Raw genomic sequence first — 20,564 nt, 5'->3', positions numbered from 1 at the left:
TTATGCGACTTCCAACAAGGTTGCGTTAAACGTTTAACGCTACATTTTTATTGGCCGGGAAATCACGTGGTAGGATCCAGTTTTCCCTCATTCATTTCCATATTGTTTTGGTTTTCACTAGCATAAAAATAATAAAAGTCATAAAAGTATTGTTTTTCTATATATATTTTAGTTTGATTTGATACACATATAATTTAATATTTTCAAACTTAGTGGATAACAATTGTAAAAAATGAGTGAAAACAATCCCACGGACAATGCGACGGATTTAAGGTATTGTCAAGGTACGACTCTTGTGAATATCAATTGATTGTTAGGTTTTCTCTTTTCTAATTGCCATTTATATTTCATCAAATGCAGCCATGAGGGATATTAAATTATTCATTGCAAAATCTTTATTGCCGCTATTCACTGCAGGTTCACAAGCTCTGGCAGACGTTACTGGTGAAGAAATTGATTATTGTGAGCGGCCTGTTTTCCTTGCAGGAGATTTTAAAGTGAATTTCTAATTACCTGAAGCTGAAACATTATTAACCTTCCTTAAAGACAAATTTGGATTGGAAATGATAAATGGTAGAAATGATCCAACAACCAAAGGGGGAACTACCATTGATGCAGTTTTTGCAAGAAATATTGAAAAAATAGAACTCAAACATTTCGTATCTTACTTTAGTTATCATAATCCCATTGTAAATGTTATAGATTTGGATATTTCTCCACTCGAAAATGATAATTAAAAGATGCGATCAATTGTGAATTGTCATTGTTAATAAAGTTTGTCTTAAAGAAACAATATGATTTCGCTAAAAATCAATTTCTACCCCTTCCTATTTTCATTTCCACATTACGAAGTTTAACTTCTTACGCGCGGACGGACTCCACGCACTATACTTTTTTATTTTATTATTAATTAACTATTAATTAATTATTAATTAATTTTAATTAATTATTACTTATTAATTAGTAATTATTAACTATTAATTATTAATCATTAATGGATTATTATTAATTATTGTTAATTATTATTAATATTGTTAATTCTTATTAATTATTAATTAATTAATTGATTTGCAATTACATACTCCAATTAATTTGGAAAATTTTTTGAAAAATGAAATTTAAAAAATTTCATTTAAAATTAACCTAACAGGTTTTTCTGAAAAACTACAGATATATAAAATTTTCGAAATCAATTTTGACAATAAATATGCAGTATATAGTACGTCAAAGTACCACAAAATTAATTGGAGTAGGAGATAATTACAATAACTAATAGTCTGCATTGAAGTAATAAAATACCGATTTTTCCATACATTGACTTATTTTTTTATTCCTCACAAGGCATACATCCCGCTAGTTTATTTCAAAATTGGCGAGTCACACTTACCTAGTTCCCCTTGTTAGTGGTAATTTTAGATTTCTGAAATGCTTAACTATTCACAGCTTCTTTAATTACCTTATTTCGCCGTAAGAAATATTATTGTAGCAGTAAAATGCAAATTGTATCAAAAGGGAAAGTTTGTGGTGTAGTACCATAAGAAAAATCTCGTGTAGAAATTTTCTTATGGACGAATAAAATAGTTTTCCGACGTAAGTATAAAACCATGAGGTTCGAAAATATTTCGAGGGGCAAAATTAACATTTTAAACAATAATTTTGTTTACGCGAGGTTTATTTTGTTAATACAGAATTATATCCTAACGGAAATTAGTTCAACCAAGATTGTTTACGTCTCGCAAAATCTTAAGGCACATTATTTTGTCTTAGAGCAAAGCTAAAATAGTTTGCATCAGGTATCTTGAAAATGACCCAGGATTTGAAAAATCAAGTTCAGAAAAATGGAAATAGATAGAAATGAACGGTTTCATGTGGCCTGCTTCAGAAACTAATTTCATTATCCCCAAATTCTAAGCTGCAGTTGAAGTTCGTAAAAAGATGGCGCTGCCTGCTGCTAAACAATAAAAACCTAAAAAAAACTATTTTTTCATAATTACCACCGTTTGCAGCTCAGATTAGAAATAAAATTAACGAACACCCGTGAAATATTTCTGTTCGAATAGTTTAACGTGAAGTATTGTTTTTTAATATTAAGTCAACTGCGCCATCTTTTGACAAACTTTATATCTATTTGTGAAACTTGTTCAGATAAACTCGTTTTATGAGAAGATTGTAGATTCATCTAATCGAAGATTTCTACATGATTTTGTTTTCCTTTAATTGGTTTTTCAAATCGACAATCATTTTTGGAACACATTGTAAAAACATATAAAAACACGGCTCTTTACTTAATTCAAGTGCAACCGTCCATTATATGATGGATAAATATTTGGCTAATATTAATAATTTAAAGTTAAAGTTTTAAAAAATCTTTTTCTTTTCAGGTAAAAGAGTCTGCCCTGGAGAAACGATGGCTTACATGGAACTTTTCCTGTATTTTGTGACCATTTTGCAAAAGTTTGACATTGTCTTTCCTGATGGTTTTAAACCAACTTTCGACTCTCATCCTGGACTTACGCTGCGACCAAATGATTATGAAATACGATTTTTGAGTAGAAATTAGTTCTACAAAAACATTATGATATGACACTAATCTACAAATAAGTGCAAACGTACAAAAGAGCGGGAAATGAAGTGCGGAAATTTAAAAAAAAAATTACATAATATAAAATTTTTTACTTCACAAGAACAAAAATTAGTGTTCGATATATGTGTATAGAAATTTTTTTTAGATAAAATCTAGTAGCATCTTGATATTAGTTTTTTGTATTAATATGAACTCACTGAAGGTTTTTGTTTTATTGATCTGCAACATTGCTGAATTATAAAGTCACAATATCACTGCCTTACTTTGATGCTAAAAATAAATTTTGTTGAAGTCTGAAATTTTTCTTGCATTTCATTTCAGAAAAAAAAAATCAACACACCCTCATATATTCACTCAATTCAATCTTAATTCTATTAAAATTAATTTATTAATAATTAATTGTATTAAATATTTATTAGTAATTAATTTTATTAATTTAATAATTAGTTTTATGAAATTGATGGGGAAAAAATTAGTTTACGACAGTGAATTTAAAAAAAAGTATTATTTTTCATAATATAAGTATAATCCACAGAGAAATATATTCCACTCTAATGCCAAAGCACGTAAAAAGGCGATGAATTTTTCTTCTTCCAAATCGCGGTAAAATGGTAACACTTTCCAACCAAATAGGTTCAGCGCCACTCTACGGGGGAAAAAAATTCTAGTTAGAGAGCTCTCGTGTTCGGGGATAGAGCTTTCGCCTCCCAATGAGGTGATTCACGTTCGATCCCAGCTTCGGCTGGTTAATTCGAATTTTATTCCCAGCTCGCACCGATCCCTGGTATAAACTATCCTCAGTGATAGACGGATCATAAATCAGAATCCCCTTTCCGTCATGCTAACCGTGGGAGGTTTTTGTGGTTTTCCTCTCCATATAACACAAATGCGGGTTAGTTCCATCACAAATTCCTCCACTAAGGCTAGTTTGTCCCAATGCTTGATCCAGGAGTTCCTTTGTCTTCTGGATTGGGTTCAAAATTACAAGGCTATAAAGTTGAATAATGATAGTCGTAAACTCAGAATTTTTCGGCAGTTCAACGCCAGTTATAAAATATAGCAATAAGATAATATAATAACAAGATAATACAGGGTGTTTATAAAGTCCCGGACCCATTTTGATGTTTAATAACTCATAAAATGATAAAGATAGATTAAAGTTAAAGTAAATTGACTATCGACTTGATATTCTCCGTGAGACGAAGGGACATGTGGAAGTTCATTGACAAGGGTCATGAAACTTTTTGAGTTCATCTAACCATTTATATAATTAATTTTAATCTATCTTTATTATTTTATGAGTTATTAAACATCAAAATGGGTCTGGGACTTTATAAACACCCTGTATGATAAAATGGAAAATAAAATCTTAGTTAGACGATGAATGTATCGTTTCCTTTTATTATTTTCCATTTAATTTATGAAATTGGGTACCTGCAAGTGACGTCATTCTAGGTAAATCATGGTATTTGTTAATTCAGCAGCCAATCAGGCTCGACACACGCGTGACGTCGCTTACAGGTATCCAATTAAATCTCGCTTACAGGTATCCAATTAAATCTGATCTAAATCACATGGTTAGGCATAATCATTTCACTTCTTTAGTTGCAAATATCCAGTGCGCTGTAAGCGTTTGGTTATTTGTTTTACTTCAGTGTTTAATAAAATGCTTGGATGTTAGTTCGTTAAGGATGTCACGTGTTAATCAAGAAAAAGTACATTTCTTAGCAACCTAAAATAAATTAGCATTTGGTTTAAATATTTTAATTTTATTCAACTTTTATTAATTTTAAATTTATTTCCACGTTGAAAAATACTCATTTACATATGTAGGAAAAAAATCATGTAAAATTACTGTACTGTATGGTAATGACACTTCGGGTAAAAAGCCCATAATTACGGTAATAACTATACGATATTTAAACCAGTCAGTCAGTAATTTTCCATTCATGTGGTAACGGTGTACACGAAATTCTCATTTTCAAAAGTGTAGTTCTTATTACCACACATTACCACAAAAAATACAAAGTTGAAAAATAAATTTAACCAAATAAATAGTTTCTATGATATGCTCTCAATTATCATGATAAAATTATAAAAGTTTATCAAATTTACAAAATTATTACATATTATTACAATTATTAAACCTAATAACACATTTTTTATCCAGATATTACCATCAATCTATGAAATACCTGTATTTTTAGAATGCCTAATCATGTTAAGGAATATCTGGCATTTTTAGGCACAGTATTAAATAAGTGAATTTTTATTCAATTAAAATTTCTCGCAAATGTAGAGTAAAAAAGCCCACAGGCAGTCACAAAATTTTTTGTTAATTTATGGTAAAATATCCTTTTTATAGAAATACTTTAAAAAAGTATTATATTAAGTTTAATTGTTGCATTATTTTGAATTTAGAAATTCAAAATTCATTAGAATATATTCATACTTTATTTTAACGTGTTATGGACTAAGCGGGGTAGGTGGAACCTATTCAATGTTTAGTTTTTAATGTAAACATTCAATACATTTTATACTATTTATTAATATGACAGGCCTGACAAGGTTACTCGATTACTTTTTCTCTCACACTTACCATAATTTTTGGCAAATATTGCCTTTTGCTCCATGGCAATACATTTTGAAAATTTTTGGAATATATCAATGTGAGGAAAAAGTAAGATTTTCTGGAACCATGGTAACTGATAGGAGAGAAGTGTGGAGAGTGGGGAAATCACGTAACCTTGTGACGACAATTCTATTTATAAAGAGCATTATCAGTCAGGGAAATAGATTCATCTGGTTCTATAATGTAACGAGTTCTGCTGGATCTGCTGTGAGAAAGAAAATCTCACTTATTCTTCTGATATGGAAAGCATGTTCTTCTGTCGCCGAATGAGAATCAGGCATGAGGCATACATTAACTCTCTGGCTATATGGTCAGTTTTTCTACGTCAAAAAATGAACAACAATCATGCGTTGTCTGTTGTTGGTGCACTCTGCTCAGGATTTTCTTCTTCCTCTGAAGAGCAAAGTTGGCAAAGAAGCATAGCGATGAACAATACAACTCCTATAACAAGGAGATACACAACAGAATAGTTACCTGAAATAAGGAAAACAAGCCTGGTGGGTACAGTATATAGATTATTTTTCTAAAATCTATTTATGATCTGTAATAGATTCCATAGTCTAGAAATAATATATGATAATTATAAATCTATAAATAATCTGTAATAGATTTTTTATAGATTTAGAATAGATTATTTTCTACAATCTATAAGAGATTCTATAATCTATAATTGATTCTACAAACAGATTATTTATAGATTTGCAATTGTAATATATTATTTATACGTTTACAATCGATAATTTTTATTCAACAATCAATAATAGATTCTACAATCTGTAATAGATTATTTATTTAAAATAGATTATTTTTCTACAATTTATAAAAGATTCTATATTCTATAATTAATTCTAAAAGCAGATTATTTATAGATTTACAAGAGACATTTATAGCTCCTCATTCTTTACAGTCTGAAATATATTATTTTTCTAAAATTTATGTAAAATCTATAATAGATCCTACAATCTATATAAGATCTATTATAGATTCTACAATTTATAACAAATTCTACAATCTATATTAGATCCATAATAGATTCTACAATCTAGAATAGATCATTTATAGATTTACAAGAAATATTTGTAACTCTTCTTTCTTTAAAGACAAAATAGTGACCACTTAAAAATGAAAATGGTAAAAAAATTACAATTTTCCTCATGTACTTCTTTTAGCTTTCTAATAAACTTGAGAAACATTTTTTAAACTCGATGGGACCTATTTTTATTTTGAACTGCTAAAAAAATTTCACAAAGTTTATTTAAGCAGTACATATAAAATAAATTTCATTTACGATTGGGGGAACATTTCTGGATTACTATGAGATATCACATGGACAATTAATCAAATGTAATTTCAAGAAAATTTAAGCAGTAATTGTTTTTGAAACCTGTAATTATATTTATATCCAAACAATAAATCATAATTCATTTGATATTTCGGTTATCTTATGAAATTATTTTAAAAAATGCCAGCAGAAAAAAAATTACAAATATTTCTTCTAATAACAATATATACTGAATACATTACGCAAAATTCAAAATAAAACGGACAAATTCTAGAACAAAGATTTATATTTCTCTAATAATCGTTCTCAACTTCTACAGTAGCTCCTTGTCAAAAATTACCATTCAGTGTATTTTATTCGCTTTCAGATACATTAAAACATACCTGTATATACATCAGATACGACAAAACTTCATGCATACATCAAAAACAAATTCAGAACTAGATCTGATGCCACTCCTGGCCCGTGAATTCAACAGTTAGATAATTTAGGGCTCAACAGCCGGGAAAAAATGGGAGCCGCTGATAGATAGATATTTATGTTTTAAAAATAATCATTTTATTATAATTGCTCTTATCGACTGTACTTTATTAAAATTAAAATTTGAAGCTAATTTTTTACTCTTTCATAGAGAAATTTTTTTCTTGAAAATGAAGTTATAAAATTATATTTCACCTACATTAAATCAATTAGATCGAGCGTAAATTTTGTTCTGGCACTTAACGAAATTTTATTTTCTCTTTATAATTAACGTATTTATAATTATCTGAGTCAAATTGGTCATAAATACCTGAGTCCTGATACCTTCCAATTATTTTGGTACCTTTAGAGATTCCAGATCTGAAAAAAATATAAATAAATAAATATTTCATATTTAAATTACTTTATCTTTAGAGAATCATATTATTATCTCTGAAAATAAAACATATTTCATAGAGCATAAAAGTCTTGAGGTTAATGGTATGTGTGTAAATGCCAGAAAGCATTTACACATTTCTGAATAAATGCTTTCATCCATCCCTTTAAATTGGTTCCAAAGATAATTATATGATTATTTTACTAGGGTGTTTTACTAGGTTGATTGTGTGACATTATTCAAAAATAGAAAAAATAATAAAATGAAAATACAAAATAAATAAATGAATAAAAAGGATTTTATTTAGCACATTTTTTAAACATCTATCAATATAGTACAGGACAATATGACTAGAATACAGTTTCTTCTAAAAAAAATTCTAAATGCGTTACTAATTCAATCGGAAATTTTTAATAATAATGATATAAAATATTTAAATATATTGTACGTTTTGTCAGAATCAAAAGATGCGGTATCTGGAGCGCATCACACGACACATTGTAGCTAGATCACTTAACTTCTATTGAAAGAAAGAGCCTGATGCCGGTGAATTGGGAGAAATTTTTGAGTATTAACGGAGAAAAGGAGTTTTAGTATAGAATGGTAGAAGTAATATTTAGTTATTCCATAAAATGTCCATTCCATAAAATGCATAAGTCAAAAGATATGAAGATAAACTGGTCATTAGATTACAAATCACTGGTCATTAGATTACAAATATTCTCGTCACTTAAATTCCACTAATCCAATAAAAACAAATGTAGTCGTTGTAGTTACTGCACGCCATTAATAGATATGAAAAATAAAAATTTGGAATCAGCTTTCATTTTTCAGGCATGAAAATGACGTATAGTCATTAAAATGACAAATATAGAGAGGACAAAGTCAGCACCCTTAGCATATACAATCTGTCTTTAATATAGCTTTGTGAAAATGAAGTTAGATATTCTCATTAAGAGTCCCAAATTTTATGAAGTAAGGAGGAAAAAAAAAGATGAAATCTCTTAGGAACTATAAACGTCGTAAATAAGAGCAAAAAATGGGGATAAAAGTGTGCACGGTATTTCTTTGCAAAAAAAATTGTCAAAATTGGATATCCAGAAACGACGTCATGTGTGGGTAAACCATTTGTTTATGCCATGATTCCGCAGCCAATCAGGTCCGACACCAGAGTGTGACACCACTTTCAGGTATCTAATTAAATCAGATCCGAAAATTGATTTGGTGTATCAAACTAAACCCAATAGCTGTAATGTTAACATGTCAAGCACAAGCTCAACCATGTAATTTTAGCTATCATCTTCTCATCGAGTTGCCGTTTCAGAATTGCAAATATTTGTTTGAAAAAAAAAAGGCAAAATTTGAAAAACAATGAAATTTTTTGTAGTTTTATAGCGAAATATATAAACTTATTTTTGTTACATAACAGTACATGTATTTCAGTTGAGTTCTGTAAAAAAATTTAATAAATTAAAACTTTTTTATTAATATAGAGTGTTCCGCGATTATTAGCTTTTAAATATATTTTAGAATCTTTATCAAAAAATATGACGAAAAAAATAGCATACATTAAGGGCTACTTATTAATCTAAGCGACGAAAAAAACATAAACTCTATTAAAATTTGATTGATCAATTAAGAAGAAGGCAAATATCTCAATAATCGAAACCTGTTTGACCGTAAAAAAAAAAAAAAAAAAAAAAAAAAAAAAAAAAAAAAAAAAAAAAAAAACAAGTTGAAAAATGATAATTCGTAATACCTTCAAGTATAAGACAGTGATTAAACAGGTTTTAATGTATTGTTTATCCACCTTCCTCAACATGAATTTTCTAAATTTCAACAGTTTTACCGTAATATCTTCGACATTTCGACATTCGTAATACCTTCGAGTATAATACGGTGATCAAACAGATTTTAATGTATTGTTTATCCACCTTCCTCAACATGAATTTTCTAAATTTCGACAGCTTTACCGTAATATCTTCGACATTTCGACATTCGTAATACCTTCGAGTATAAAACGGTGATCAAACAGATTTTAATGTATTGTTTATCCACCTTCCTCAACATGAAATTTCTAAATTTCGACAGCTTTACCGTAATATCTTCGACATTTCGACCTTCGTAACACCTTCGAGTATAAAACGGCGATCGAACAGATTTTAATGTATTGTTTATCCACCTTCCTCAACGTGAATTTTCTAAATTTCGACAGCTTTACCGTAATATCTTCGACATTTCGACGTTCGTAATACGTTCGAGTATGAAACGGTGATCAAGCAGGTTTTTTAGTGTATTATTTATCCACCTTCCTCAACATGAATTTTCTAAATTTCGACAGCTTTACCGTAATATCTTCGACATTTCGACATTCGTAATACGTTCGAGTATAAAACGGTGATCAAACAGATTTTAATGTATTATTTATCCACCTTCCTCAACATGAATTTTTTAAATTTCGACAGCTTTTTTGCTTTTTCTTTGCTTGAATATAAATTTGCAGGCTCTTATGTTTTTTTTCTTACTCTAAAAAGTATTCCAAAAGTATAAATTAAAGTTGATAAATAAAAATATAGATTAAAATCGGAATACCTTGCATAGATTTTATATAGCCTGTATTTAAGGGAAATATAGGCCTTCTGCTTTCTATTTAGTTTTCGAGTCACATTGATCTGAATACTATGGTTGGTCGGAAGTTGCGAATAAAACATGCATATAAAATTTGCTTTATCTATTACTCACATGATCTTCCCAAGTTTAGACCTTTTTTCTCGACTATTTCCTTTATCATATGGTTTACAGAAAACATCATTTGTTGTAGCAATTAAAAGAAAGCCTATAAAAAATTATTAACAAGGATTTATTTTAAAAATAAAATATACATTTTGAAAAAAAATGTGCTTATTAAAACTTTTTTTAGTAAACCTCGATATCAAAGGTAGTCTAAAGATATTCTTCTACTGAATGATTTTAAAGCATAATTAAGATCACACAAAATTTTAATTTTATATTAGGTAAGAAGAATTCATATTTTATGAGACTTCTTGGTAAGAATTTCATTTTATCTTTGGAAAAATAAAACATATTTTATAGAGCATAAAACTAATGATTCTTGAGGTAGATGGTATATGTGTGAATGCCAGAAAGCATTTACACAATTATGAATAAATTCCTTCATCCACCGCTTAAAACATGTTCCAAGGATAATTACTTGATTATTTTACCAGGCAATTTTACTAGGTTGATTGTGCTACGTAATTAAATTTTATATTAAGAAGGAATCTTGAATTATAAATTTAAAGTAAAATTTAAAATTGTTTAAAATATTTTTCAAAATAAAGGTAGTAAATAAAGTATATAACGAGCTTGAAAACTACAGATTTTTCACGTCACTCTAACAGCTCTATAACAAATTTGTAAAGCATAAATTTCAAAATAATATTTTTTTTTAGATCAATGACCTATGTTTTCAACTAAACTCTTAAAAATATTTAATAAAACAATGAAATAGAACTAAATACTATGTTTAATATTGAATTTTTAAATAAAAATTCTGCATATTTTTACTTAAAGCTTGATACAAATAACACATTCACACTAAACATTAGCTTTCAGTTCAAAACATCTCTAACATTAGACAAAATCTACTTATTAAGATTTTATAATAATTAAAATATTAAATTAAAAGTTTAATTGATTCTTTTTTTAAAAAAATGTTTGAAACCCGTCGGTTATCTTAATTATATTTCAAAATCATTCAGCAGAAGAATATCTTTTGACTATTTTTGATATCGAGGTTTACAGACAAGTTTTTAAAATTTCAAAAAAGAATTCCACAGTAAACTTTTTTTTTGTAATGTGTGTTAGCGTAAAGTCTCAAAATAAACAAAAATGCATTTAAGCATGCAAGAAAATTCTGACAACAAAGCAATTAATAATTCGAGAATTGATTTCTGGAAATGAATTTCATTTGTGTTAAAAACATAATTCATTCAAATAAATAAGTGCTAAGATAATGAAAGCAAAACAAAAATATTTTAGTTTCGTTTTACAGTTTACTTCGGTTTCGTTTGTCAGCATACAAAAACTACTGTAACTTCATTTCCGACAATCGGAGATCAAAATTTTAAAGACTTTTGCAAGGCAAATGAATTAAAGTTCAAATATGGGTAGTTTAAAAAAATGGAAATTTTCGTCGAATTCGATTTTCATTCAGTTGGATACCTTAGATATTTCAGAATCATACCTATAATATTTTTAACAAAACTAAGATAGCTAAAATTTAATGCATATTTAGTACTACAATAAACAAAAATAAGCCCGGTGGTGGTTTGAAGACCTAGGCTCAGATCGATGTGTTCTTTCTTGCCTGACTGAATTTAAATATTTCTCACTTCGCGATCATCATGTAATCTATTATAGTGTTTTAACCTCCATGACCACCAGGCCTGAAAATGGAGTGCTGCAAGAATGCTTAAAAATAGTGATAATAATTAGGTTTCTACTTGTAACAACGTTAACGGTTTTGTTCATAGTCATTTTATCAGCTGCTTATTTGTATTAAAAATAAAAAGGAGTCTGGTTTATAATTTTTATGCCTTCTAAATTTACACGTGTTTCATAATCACCGTCTTTAATTAATGTTTTTAAAAACGTTTCTTAAGAGAAAGGTAAAAAAATAGCTTCAATCGGGCACTCATCCCGCCTTCATCTATAATAATTAATCATATTTTGGTAGTGTTTTTATTTTTTCTTCTTTTAAATACTAATTAGCTATCCTTAACGAGCATATTTTTATCTCTTCTTTTTTTAAAATGGATTCTAAAGATATACTTTAAGTACAAAGATTTTGAGACATCCTGCATATTATAGACAACATAGCTTTAAGAATAAAAAGTAACTATAATTCAGTACAAATTTTTGTATTTTTTCCATTCCTAAATGAAAGTGCACTGCAGAAATGTTTGGGGTTTATTTGCCTTCTTTTTTGATGTTAAGGTAAAATAAATACATAGTTACTGTGCAAAAAAGTATCTGAAATAGAGAAAATAGCAATTGTTTGAAAGAATTAGGGAAAAAGCATATCTAAAAATTTGCTTCTTTTTCAAATGAAATGTGTTTGTTATAAAGCCATAAATTGATTCTAAAACTCATGAAATTATGTTTTATCAGTTAACAAAGAAACAAAAAATGAACAAATAAAACTCTAAAATTGAAAAAGTAAACTAAAAAAATGTGACTACTGGAAAGAAACTGGGTTCACCTCAACACCAACAACAAAAATGATGGCAACTAAACACCAAAATCTTTTACAGTGTCTAAACAAAATTACTCATTTTCAAAAGTAATGAAGCTAAAGTTGGTATTTTTTTACTTTTTTTTTATGACATTTAAATAAGTGACAAAAGTAATTGTTACTTATTTAAATGTCATAAAAAATAAAATTTGTCTATTCTCTGATTATCTGAAATGTAGCAATATATTTCTTGACAACCACACGACCGTATATTTTTATTTTTACTATAGCATTTATTACACTTAACTAAGTAACAAGCAACAAAAGTAAATCATTTAATCCATGGCCATCTGAAATGTAGCAATATATATCCCTCCAACGAAAAATCCGCATTTTTTTGTTGTTTTTACTTTATTACATTTAGTTAAGTAACAATCAAAGAAAGTAAATCATTTAACCCCTGACTATCTGAAATGTAGCAATATATTTCCTGACAACCACACGACAGTATTTTTTTACTTTTACTAAAACATTTATTACATTTAACTAAGTAACAAGCAACAAAAGTAAATCATTTAATCCATGGCCATCTGAAATGTAGCAATATATATCCCTCCATCGAAAAATCCGCATTTTTGTTTTTACTTTATTACATTTAGTTAAGTAACAATCAAAGAAATTAAATCATCTAATCCCTGACTATCTGAAATGTAACAATATATTTCCTGACAACCACACGACCGTATATTTTTACTTCTACTAAAACATTTATTACATTTAACTAAGTAACAAGCAACAAAAGTATATCATTTAATCCATGGCCATCTGAAATGTAGCAATATATATCCCTCCAACGAAAAATCCGCATTTTTTTTTGTTTTTACTTTATTACATTTAGTTAAGTAACAATCAAAGAAATTAAATCATCTAATCCCTGACTATCTGAAATGTAGCAATATATTTCCTGACAACCACACGACCGTATATTTTTATTTTTACTAAAACATTTATTACATTTAACTAAGTAACAAGCAACAAAAGTAAATCATTTAATCCATGGCCATCTGAAATGTAGCAATATATATCCCTCCAACGAAAAATCCGCATTTTTTTTGTTTTTACTTTATTACATTTAGTTAAGTAACAATCAAAGAAATTAGATCATCTAATCCCTGACTATCTGAAGTGTAGCAATATATTTCCTGACAACCACACGACAGTATTTTTTTACTTTTACTAAAACATTTATTACATTTAACTAAGTAACAAGTAATGAAAGTAATCTATTTAATCCCTTACTATCTTTAGCAATATGTTTCCGGACGACAAAACTACGCGATACTTCTTTGCATGTTACAACATAAAATTCTGTTATTTTCGTTCAGAGAATATTATCTCAAGTGTTGTTACATTATAAAGAGAAAAGCAAACTCTCTTTCCTTGAAGCGAGTCAACCAATTCAGACTTGAAAAAAGATACGCTTTTAAGTAGGTTAGTATAAATCTATAAATAACGTAATGCGTTTTTTTTCTGAGGTGTTGAAGTCAGTTTTGAAAGGGTGATCATGGAGTATCACATCATGTTGGCATTGAACTTGGCGTCACTTGAAAACTTTTTTAATTGATACTTTGTACTTTGCTTTCGTCCCATTAAGTTAGATTGATTTATGCATGCGCAAATGCTGTCCGCCGACTCTTAATCATGGCCCACGAAGGATTAAAATGAATTTTATTTTAAATTTTATGCATTTTTTAAAATTTTATTATGTATTAAATTTTTCCATTTCTATCGTATCATTTAAAAGATACTCGTAATATTTTATTTGCTGAAAAATAGTACTTTTATTACATAAAAGCACTTTTAACTATTGAACTGTTTGCTTTCTCGACAGGTGTATAGTCTCTTTCATTTTAGCGTGAAAAAGTACGTTGGAAAAAACTTCTCTCTCGCACAAATATTAATATCAGATGTGTAAATAAGTACAAGTACAAACTTCCATTTTTTTTGTACATAAGACCTTTAAAAGAATTAGTCTGATAGTATCGGGATTGGTCACATTTTAGTCAGTGTGATAAATACATCGGAAAAAATTTCTCCCTTTCCCGTCTAGAAGAAATTCAATTCCTTCCCTTATATTATCCAGGTGAGGAGAGTGCTCCAAAGTTTGGACCTTCTAATGTTAATTTTGCTTTTTGCGTATTTCGCTATATCTCGAGAACTTTTTAAGTGATAAAATAAATCCTGAGAAATTGAATTTCAAAAGAGTGAGATATTTAAAATTCGATTTCTCAGGAACTATTCGACCTATTTTCCTCAAATTTTGTATTTCGCCATGTGAAATTACATGTCTTAAATGATGCAATAAATTACACACCTAATAATTAAAAAATTTTTCGACCATTATTAAATAAATAATGAAAAATAATAAAGATTTAATAAAGGTTATTTTTTGAACGGAATTATCTTTGGATAAACAAATTTAATAACTGTGGGCAAGAATTTTTCAATTTGCTTAAAAAGTTCTCGAGATATGGTGAAATGCACGAAAAGTAAAATTTACATTAAGGGGTCCAAACGTTAGAGCGCTTTCCTGACCAAACTATGGGGTCCATATTTCCCACATTACGGCTACCTCCCATGTTTTGGTGTTCAGAAATCCGAATGCGTCGAAAAAAAAGTATGTCTATTCAGAGAATGTACGTTTTTGTGTCTAATTTCGTAACTTAAAATATCGGCTGCAGTAATTAATTAGCATATTTGAGGTCACCTCTTCTAACCTTTAAGATTGAGTCTTAAAACGTAAGGATCTGATCATTAGATCAAATGTTATTCAGGTGTTATTCAGGCCTAGGAAAACGTTGCTTTCTCCTTTGGATGATATTGAACAAGTTAACATGATGCGGAACTTAAGTAGGCTTATTCAGGAACATAAAACGTAAAATACATAGCCATCTTACATTTCAGAACAAGCTACAATACAGGGTGTCCAAAAAGTACGTAAACGATTAAAAAAAATCCAACTCTAAACTAGGGAAATATTTTAAAAATATTTCCCTAGTTTACAGTTGGATTTTTTGGAGTCAGTTGGAGCCAGTGGTGCAAAACTCAACATTTCTGCCTCATCCGCTGATAGTGGGGAGAAGATCCATCGAAGGAACTCTCATTTTTTATTGCAGATTTGGATTCTCCAGAAGAATGTATTAGTATTCTTACCGCAGAGCTTTGCAATTTGATCTACAGATGGTGCTGCAATCTTAAAATTGAAATGAAGTGCAAATCATTTAAAATGGAATTATTTCGAGAAATTTTTGTTAGGTAAAAAAAATAGTATTGTTTTGTAATTAATACCCAATTAAGAGATGGGTAAATATTATATTTTCACCAATAACAATATTTAAGATCATGTCTTTTTGATATAAGTTATGACTGATTAGTTTTTCTCCCTAAATATAATTTTTTTTTTAATTTTGAGATATTGGAGCTTCGAAAAATCAGTCTAGCTGGTTGTCATAGAGACTAGTATTAAGATATTAAAAAAACTAATTTTAAGTTTTAAATCTAAAAATTTTGTTGATTATTAGATAATTTTACAGTCCTATTAAAATTACTAAATAAACTAAATGCTAAATGAATATTAATTTATAGATATTTTAATTGCAGTCTCGGTCTATGCTTTTCATTAACTTAATAAAACAGTATTTGCATAACTTTTTTTGCCTTACATTTAAAAAATAATTACATTAAAAAATAATTTCTTCTTTAGAATAATTTCAGTGTGTATAATACTTCATAATATAAACCTCCTGGCAATTATTCAAATTGAACCGTTGAAGCAGACGCAATCCTTACGAAATTTTTAAATTAAGGTGAGAAGGAGTTTGTGTCTAAAAATAATCATAGATTACCAATGTCTCTTATTCTTAGCAAGTAATGAACAATTATTTATAATATATTTTCATTAAGATTGGCATATGCAATTATACTTTTTTAAAAAAAACCATACAATGCTAATTCTAAATATCTTAAAGATTAAAAAAATTAGCTAATGCTCACCAGATACGAGAAACATGCATTTCAGCTTTAATATTTTCCCTGGCATCTTTTAAGGTGATCGTAATATTTTCATGCTTGTTGTCGGGGCATCTGGTTTTGAATGCGGCTACTTTTATTCTAAACGCCTGGTGGGCGTCTGAAATATGCATGCAGGAGAGCAGAAATAAGATAAAAGGATATATTCTTTTAAAATATCAGATCAATTTCAATGATGTAAATAGATTATAAATACTATACAGTAAAAAAAAAGTTTCTCACGAAAATCTAATGGAAATTATTTATTAAGAATGCAAAATTATTGAAAATTAACTACAAGAAATTTCTGTAAAAATACAAAAACAAATTCATAACAGACGCAGTAATTTTATAAAAGTAAAGTTAAAATAAAACTATGTAAATTGCACTTAAGATATTGCAATTGTAAATTGCACTTTTTTAACTTAAGAATACATTAGAAATCATTTATCAAGAGTATCTGATGAAATAAAAATGAGTTAATGACGGAAAATCTTTATGAAAATAGAAGAACATATTCACGGAAGAATGAGTAACTTTGCGGAAGTTAAATAAGTAAAGCTATATAAATTACACTATAAAATAGTTTTAAGCAAAGAATCCACTGGAAATCAGTTGCTTTGAGTCTCATGTAAAATTAGAGTGTTTTAAATACTGAATTTTTTTTTAAATAGAGAAAAATAGGGGCGAAAGACTGAATTGCTCTACTGAAGTAAAGTAAGTAAAACTATGTAAATTACACTGTAAAATGTTCTAGGTGAGAATCCATAGGAAATAAATCTGTAATTTAATGCAAAATTAAAGTATTTTAGAGGACAGGATACTTTTTGTAAAAATGGATAAACATATCGACGAAAGACAGAGATACTCTACGACAATAGAGTTAGTAAAATTTTGTCAAGAGTTTTTTATCGGAGAAAGCAATGACAATCAGTTATCTGGAGTTTCATGTAAAATTATAATGAATTAAAATCGGAAAATATTTTGTAAAAATTGAGAAACATATTCACAAAAGACTGAGTAACTTTAGGGTAGTAAGTAGAACTATGTAAAATACAGTTTAACAGTTTTTAACGTCAGAATACATACATTAGAAGTCATTTGCCTGGAGTTTTTGGTAAAAATAAGAGTGAATTAAAAACAGGAAATCTTTTCAAAAATAGAATAGCATGGTTACTGAATTTTATGGATGAAAGCAAGTAAAACTTAGTAAATTACACTGTAAAAAGTTATATTTGAGAATCCACTCGAAATCAGTTGTCTGGAGTTTTATGTAAATTTAGAGCAAATTAAGTACGAAAAATGCTTCGTAAAAATAGAGAAACATATTCACAGAACACTGAATAACTTTACGGAAGGAAAATGAGTAAAAATATGTAAATTACACTTTAAAGTTTTTTAACGTGAGGATATATTAGAAATCATTTATCAAATTTTTTTTCTTGTGACTATGGTAAAATATGAGAGAAGTAAAAACGGAAAAATTTTGTAAAATTAAATAGCCATATTCGCTACAGACTAAGTAACAGTATGGAAGTAAAGTATGGAAAACGTGATAAATTAAAATTTGTAATGTTTTTATGTGAGAATCCAGCTGTCGGTAATCTCATGTAAAATTAGAGTGAATTGAAAATGGAAAATATTTTGTAAAAACGCAGAAACATATTCACAGAAGACTTAGTAACTAAACAGATGTAAAGTAAGTAAGACTATATAAAATGCACCGTAAAAAGTTTTTCAGTAAGAATCTATAACGAATTTATATATTTTATCAGATAATTTAAAAATCAAGCCTTTCCAAATAGCAACCTTCTTTTTGCAATCTACCAGGCTGATTGGGAAAGTCACCAAAGTACTTGTTTATTATCCCGTTGACCATTTTTGCCAACATCGTGTCAAAGTCATTTTGGTGTTTTTCAAATTTATTTTAACATGGTAGATTATAAAGAAATTTAAAAAATAAAAAGAATACTTATTGCATGTAAAAATTGAGATAATTAAATATGAATCATTTTCAAATTTATATTTAGATTTGGTGAATTCGGTCAACGGGATAATAAAGTACAGACAGTATGTTTTAATCAGCTTGGTATTTTTTGTGCTTCTTATAATTAGCCCACTTATCTTAAAAATAATTAGATAAATTAAATATTTTATTAAATTAGCCTGATTCATTTTAAGCCATATTCAATGGACCTACAGTGCTAGGGTTTAACAGAATGAGATCACAGTGAGAGAGATTAATGCAATAAGTTGAGTCAAATGAAAGCTTTTTAAAAATACTTAAAACAAGAAGAATAAGCTCAAATTAATTCTAGCTTTGATTTTCTTTTCAAAGAGCCGACAGAGGACAAGGATTATTGCAACATTGCTAAGTAAAATTAGGCAGATTTAGTAATTAACACGTTTTTTTAACTTCCGATAAGCATTTGAGCTGATTGTTAAAAACCTAATACTGGACACTTTTCTAAATGACCTTCCCTCTTGAAAAATGGCGATGACCCGGTAGACCGGACTTTGTAGCTACGTATTTGATTATCGCTAAAAAATAAAACTGCATGAAGACAAATTTATCTTTTAAACGATAAAAAAGTTTCTTTAGTAAGACAATGCGATTTCAATTTTATCTATTTTGTGCATAAAACAGCTTTTTGATTGTTTCTCTGATCAATTAAGAAACTTTATCTCTCGTATCCTTAAGTGCTATTTTTAGAATGGATAATACTTGGAAAGAAATGTCTAAAATTGTCAAACCAGTGAAAATTAATGAATGTTTTTCTTAAAATGTAGAAACAAAATAAGTTGGTTGTATGTTGTGTGAAAAACATTAATGTAAAAAATAAAAGGTGTTAAAAAAGTACAAACATGCATTGTAAGCTATGTTTATTTTGCACACGCGAATTTTGAGTTGTATCTATTTATCTATAAATGCATCAGATTTTGAGCTATTTCTAATTTCTTAAACATTCAATTTAACCTGTATTTATTTTCTTACATATGCATTTTTAGCTATATATACACCGAAGAGCCATTACATTATGACCACCCTGCTAATAACATGTATGACCACCTTTAGCCCTTAAAACTGCTAGCATCCTCCGTGGCATTGATTCCACAGGGTGCTGATAGGTAGTCTGAGGTATCTGGTACCAAGCTCTCACCAACTGGTCCTGCAATTACCTCACATTGCGAGGGGGTAGCGTGGCAACACGAATTTGGTTTTCCAAGTAGGATAACAAATGCTCTATTGGATTAAGGTCAGGTGAATTTGGGGCCAAGACATGACTTGAAAGTCACTGGAATGTTCCTCCACGATTCGACCCTTATGACATGGTGCATTATCCTGTTGACAAACATAATCCCCCGCAGGAAAAACTGTTGCCATGAATGGGTGAATCTGGTCTGCAACTATGTTCAAGTAGCTTACAGACGTCAGGGATAGTTCTATGAGGATTATGGGTCCTAATGTGCCCCATGAAAACATCGTTCCTGGATGAGAAACCATGAAAACCTGAGCGCGCCCATTGTTATAGATGGAGGGTGGTCATAATGGAATGGCTCTTCGGTGTATTTTCCTACACTCCAATTTTGAACTATAAACATTTTCTTACGCTCTCACTCCATGCTTTGTCCATTTCCTACTTGAATCATTTCGTGCTATGTCTATTTTCTTATACACACATTTTGGGCTAAATATATTTTCTTACATTTGCATTTTAATCTGTCTACTTTTTTTACACACGCATTTAAGCTATGTATAAGTTTTTACACATACATTTTAAGCCATGTCTATTTTCTTTCACTCGAATTTAAGACCATGTCTACTTTATTACGCGCGAATTTTAAGCTGAAATTGAAAAAAATAATTCACTGATATGTTTTGAAAGGATTATGAATCTGTCCTTC

At 28.7% G+C, this 20,564-nt stretch overlaps 2 protein-coding genes across 3 annotated transcripts in view; one reads left to right on the top strand and one right to left on the bottom strand.

The window, feature by feature from the left end:
- LOC107449041 (cytochrome P450 2J6) overlaps positions 1-2,883 on the top strand; it is a 19,889-nt gene extending 17,006 nt beyond the window's left edge. The window contains exon 8 of the mRNA XM_016064441.4: positions 2,382-2,883. Within this exon, the coding sequence (XP_015919927.1) occupies positions 2,382-2,560 (179 nt within the window). The 3' untranslated portion in view covers positions 2,561-2,883. The remainder of the gene's footprint in view (positions 1-2,381) is intronic.
- Positions 2,884-4,332: 1,449 nt separating this feature from the next.
- Positions 4,333-16,781, bottom strand: LOC107449054 (uncharacterized). 2 transcript variants are annotated; one of them, XM_016064475.3, is made up of 4 exons: positions 16,644-16,781; positions 10,097-10,190; positions 7,289-7,338; positions 4,333-5,690 (listed from the first exon to the last, which is right to left on the bottom strand). In XM_016064475.3, exons 1-4 carry the CDS (start codon positions 16,687-16,689, stop codon positions 5,560-5,562), a joined length of 321 nt encoding a protein of 106 aa, XP_015919961.1. In that variant the 5' UTR covers positions 16,690-16,781; the 3' UTR covers positions 4,333-5,559. The 2 variants fall into 2 exon arrangements, with proteins under 2 accessions (XP_015919961.1, XP_071038341.1); XM_071182240.1 differs by having other exon boundaries at positions 4,333-5,657.
- Positions 16,782-20,564: the final 3,783 nt, after the last annotated feature.

This window comes from Parasteatoda tepidariorum, chromosome 6 (assembly GCF_043381705.1).
Source record: "Parasteatoda tepidariorum isolate YZ-2023 chromosome 6, CAS_Ptep_4.0, whole genome shotgun sequence".
Classification (NCBI taxonomy): domain Eukaryota; kingdom Metazoa; phylum Arthropoda; class Arachnida; order Araneae; family Theridiidae; genus Parasteatoda; species Parasteatoda tepidariorum.
The sequence above is the reverse complement of the archived record's forward strand: the minus strand, read 5'-3'. Positions and strand labels throughout refer to the sequence as shown.

Excerpts from the sequence above, each read along its gene's own strand:
- LOC107449054 (XM_016064475.3), bottom strand. The coding sequence starts at position 16,689 with ATGCCAGGGAAAATATTAAAGCTGAAATGCATGTTTCTCGTATCTG. Across the intron at positions 10,191-16,643 it reads ATGCATGTTTCTCGTATCTG|GCTTTCTTTTAATTGCTACA; the intron begins GTGAGCATTAGC and ends AATTTTTTATAG. Across the intron at positions 7,339-10,096 it reads TCTAAACTTGGGAAGATCAT|ATCTGGAATCTCTAAAGGTA; the intron begins GTGAGTAATAGA and ends TATTTTTTTCAG.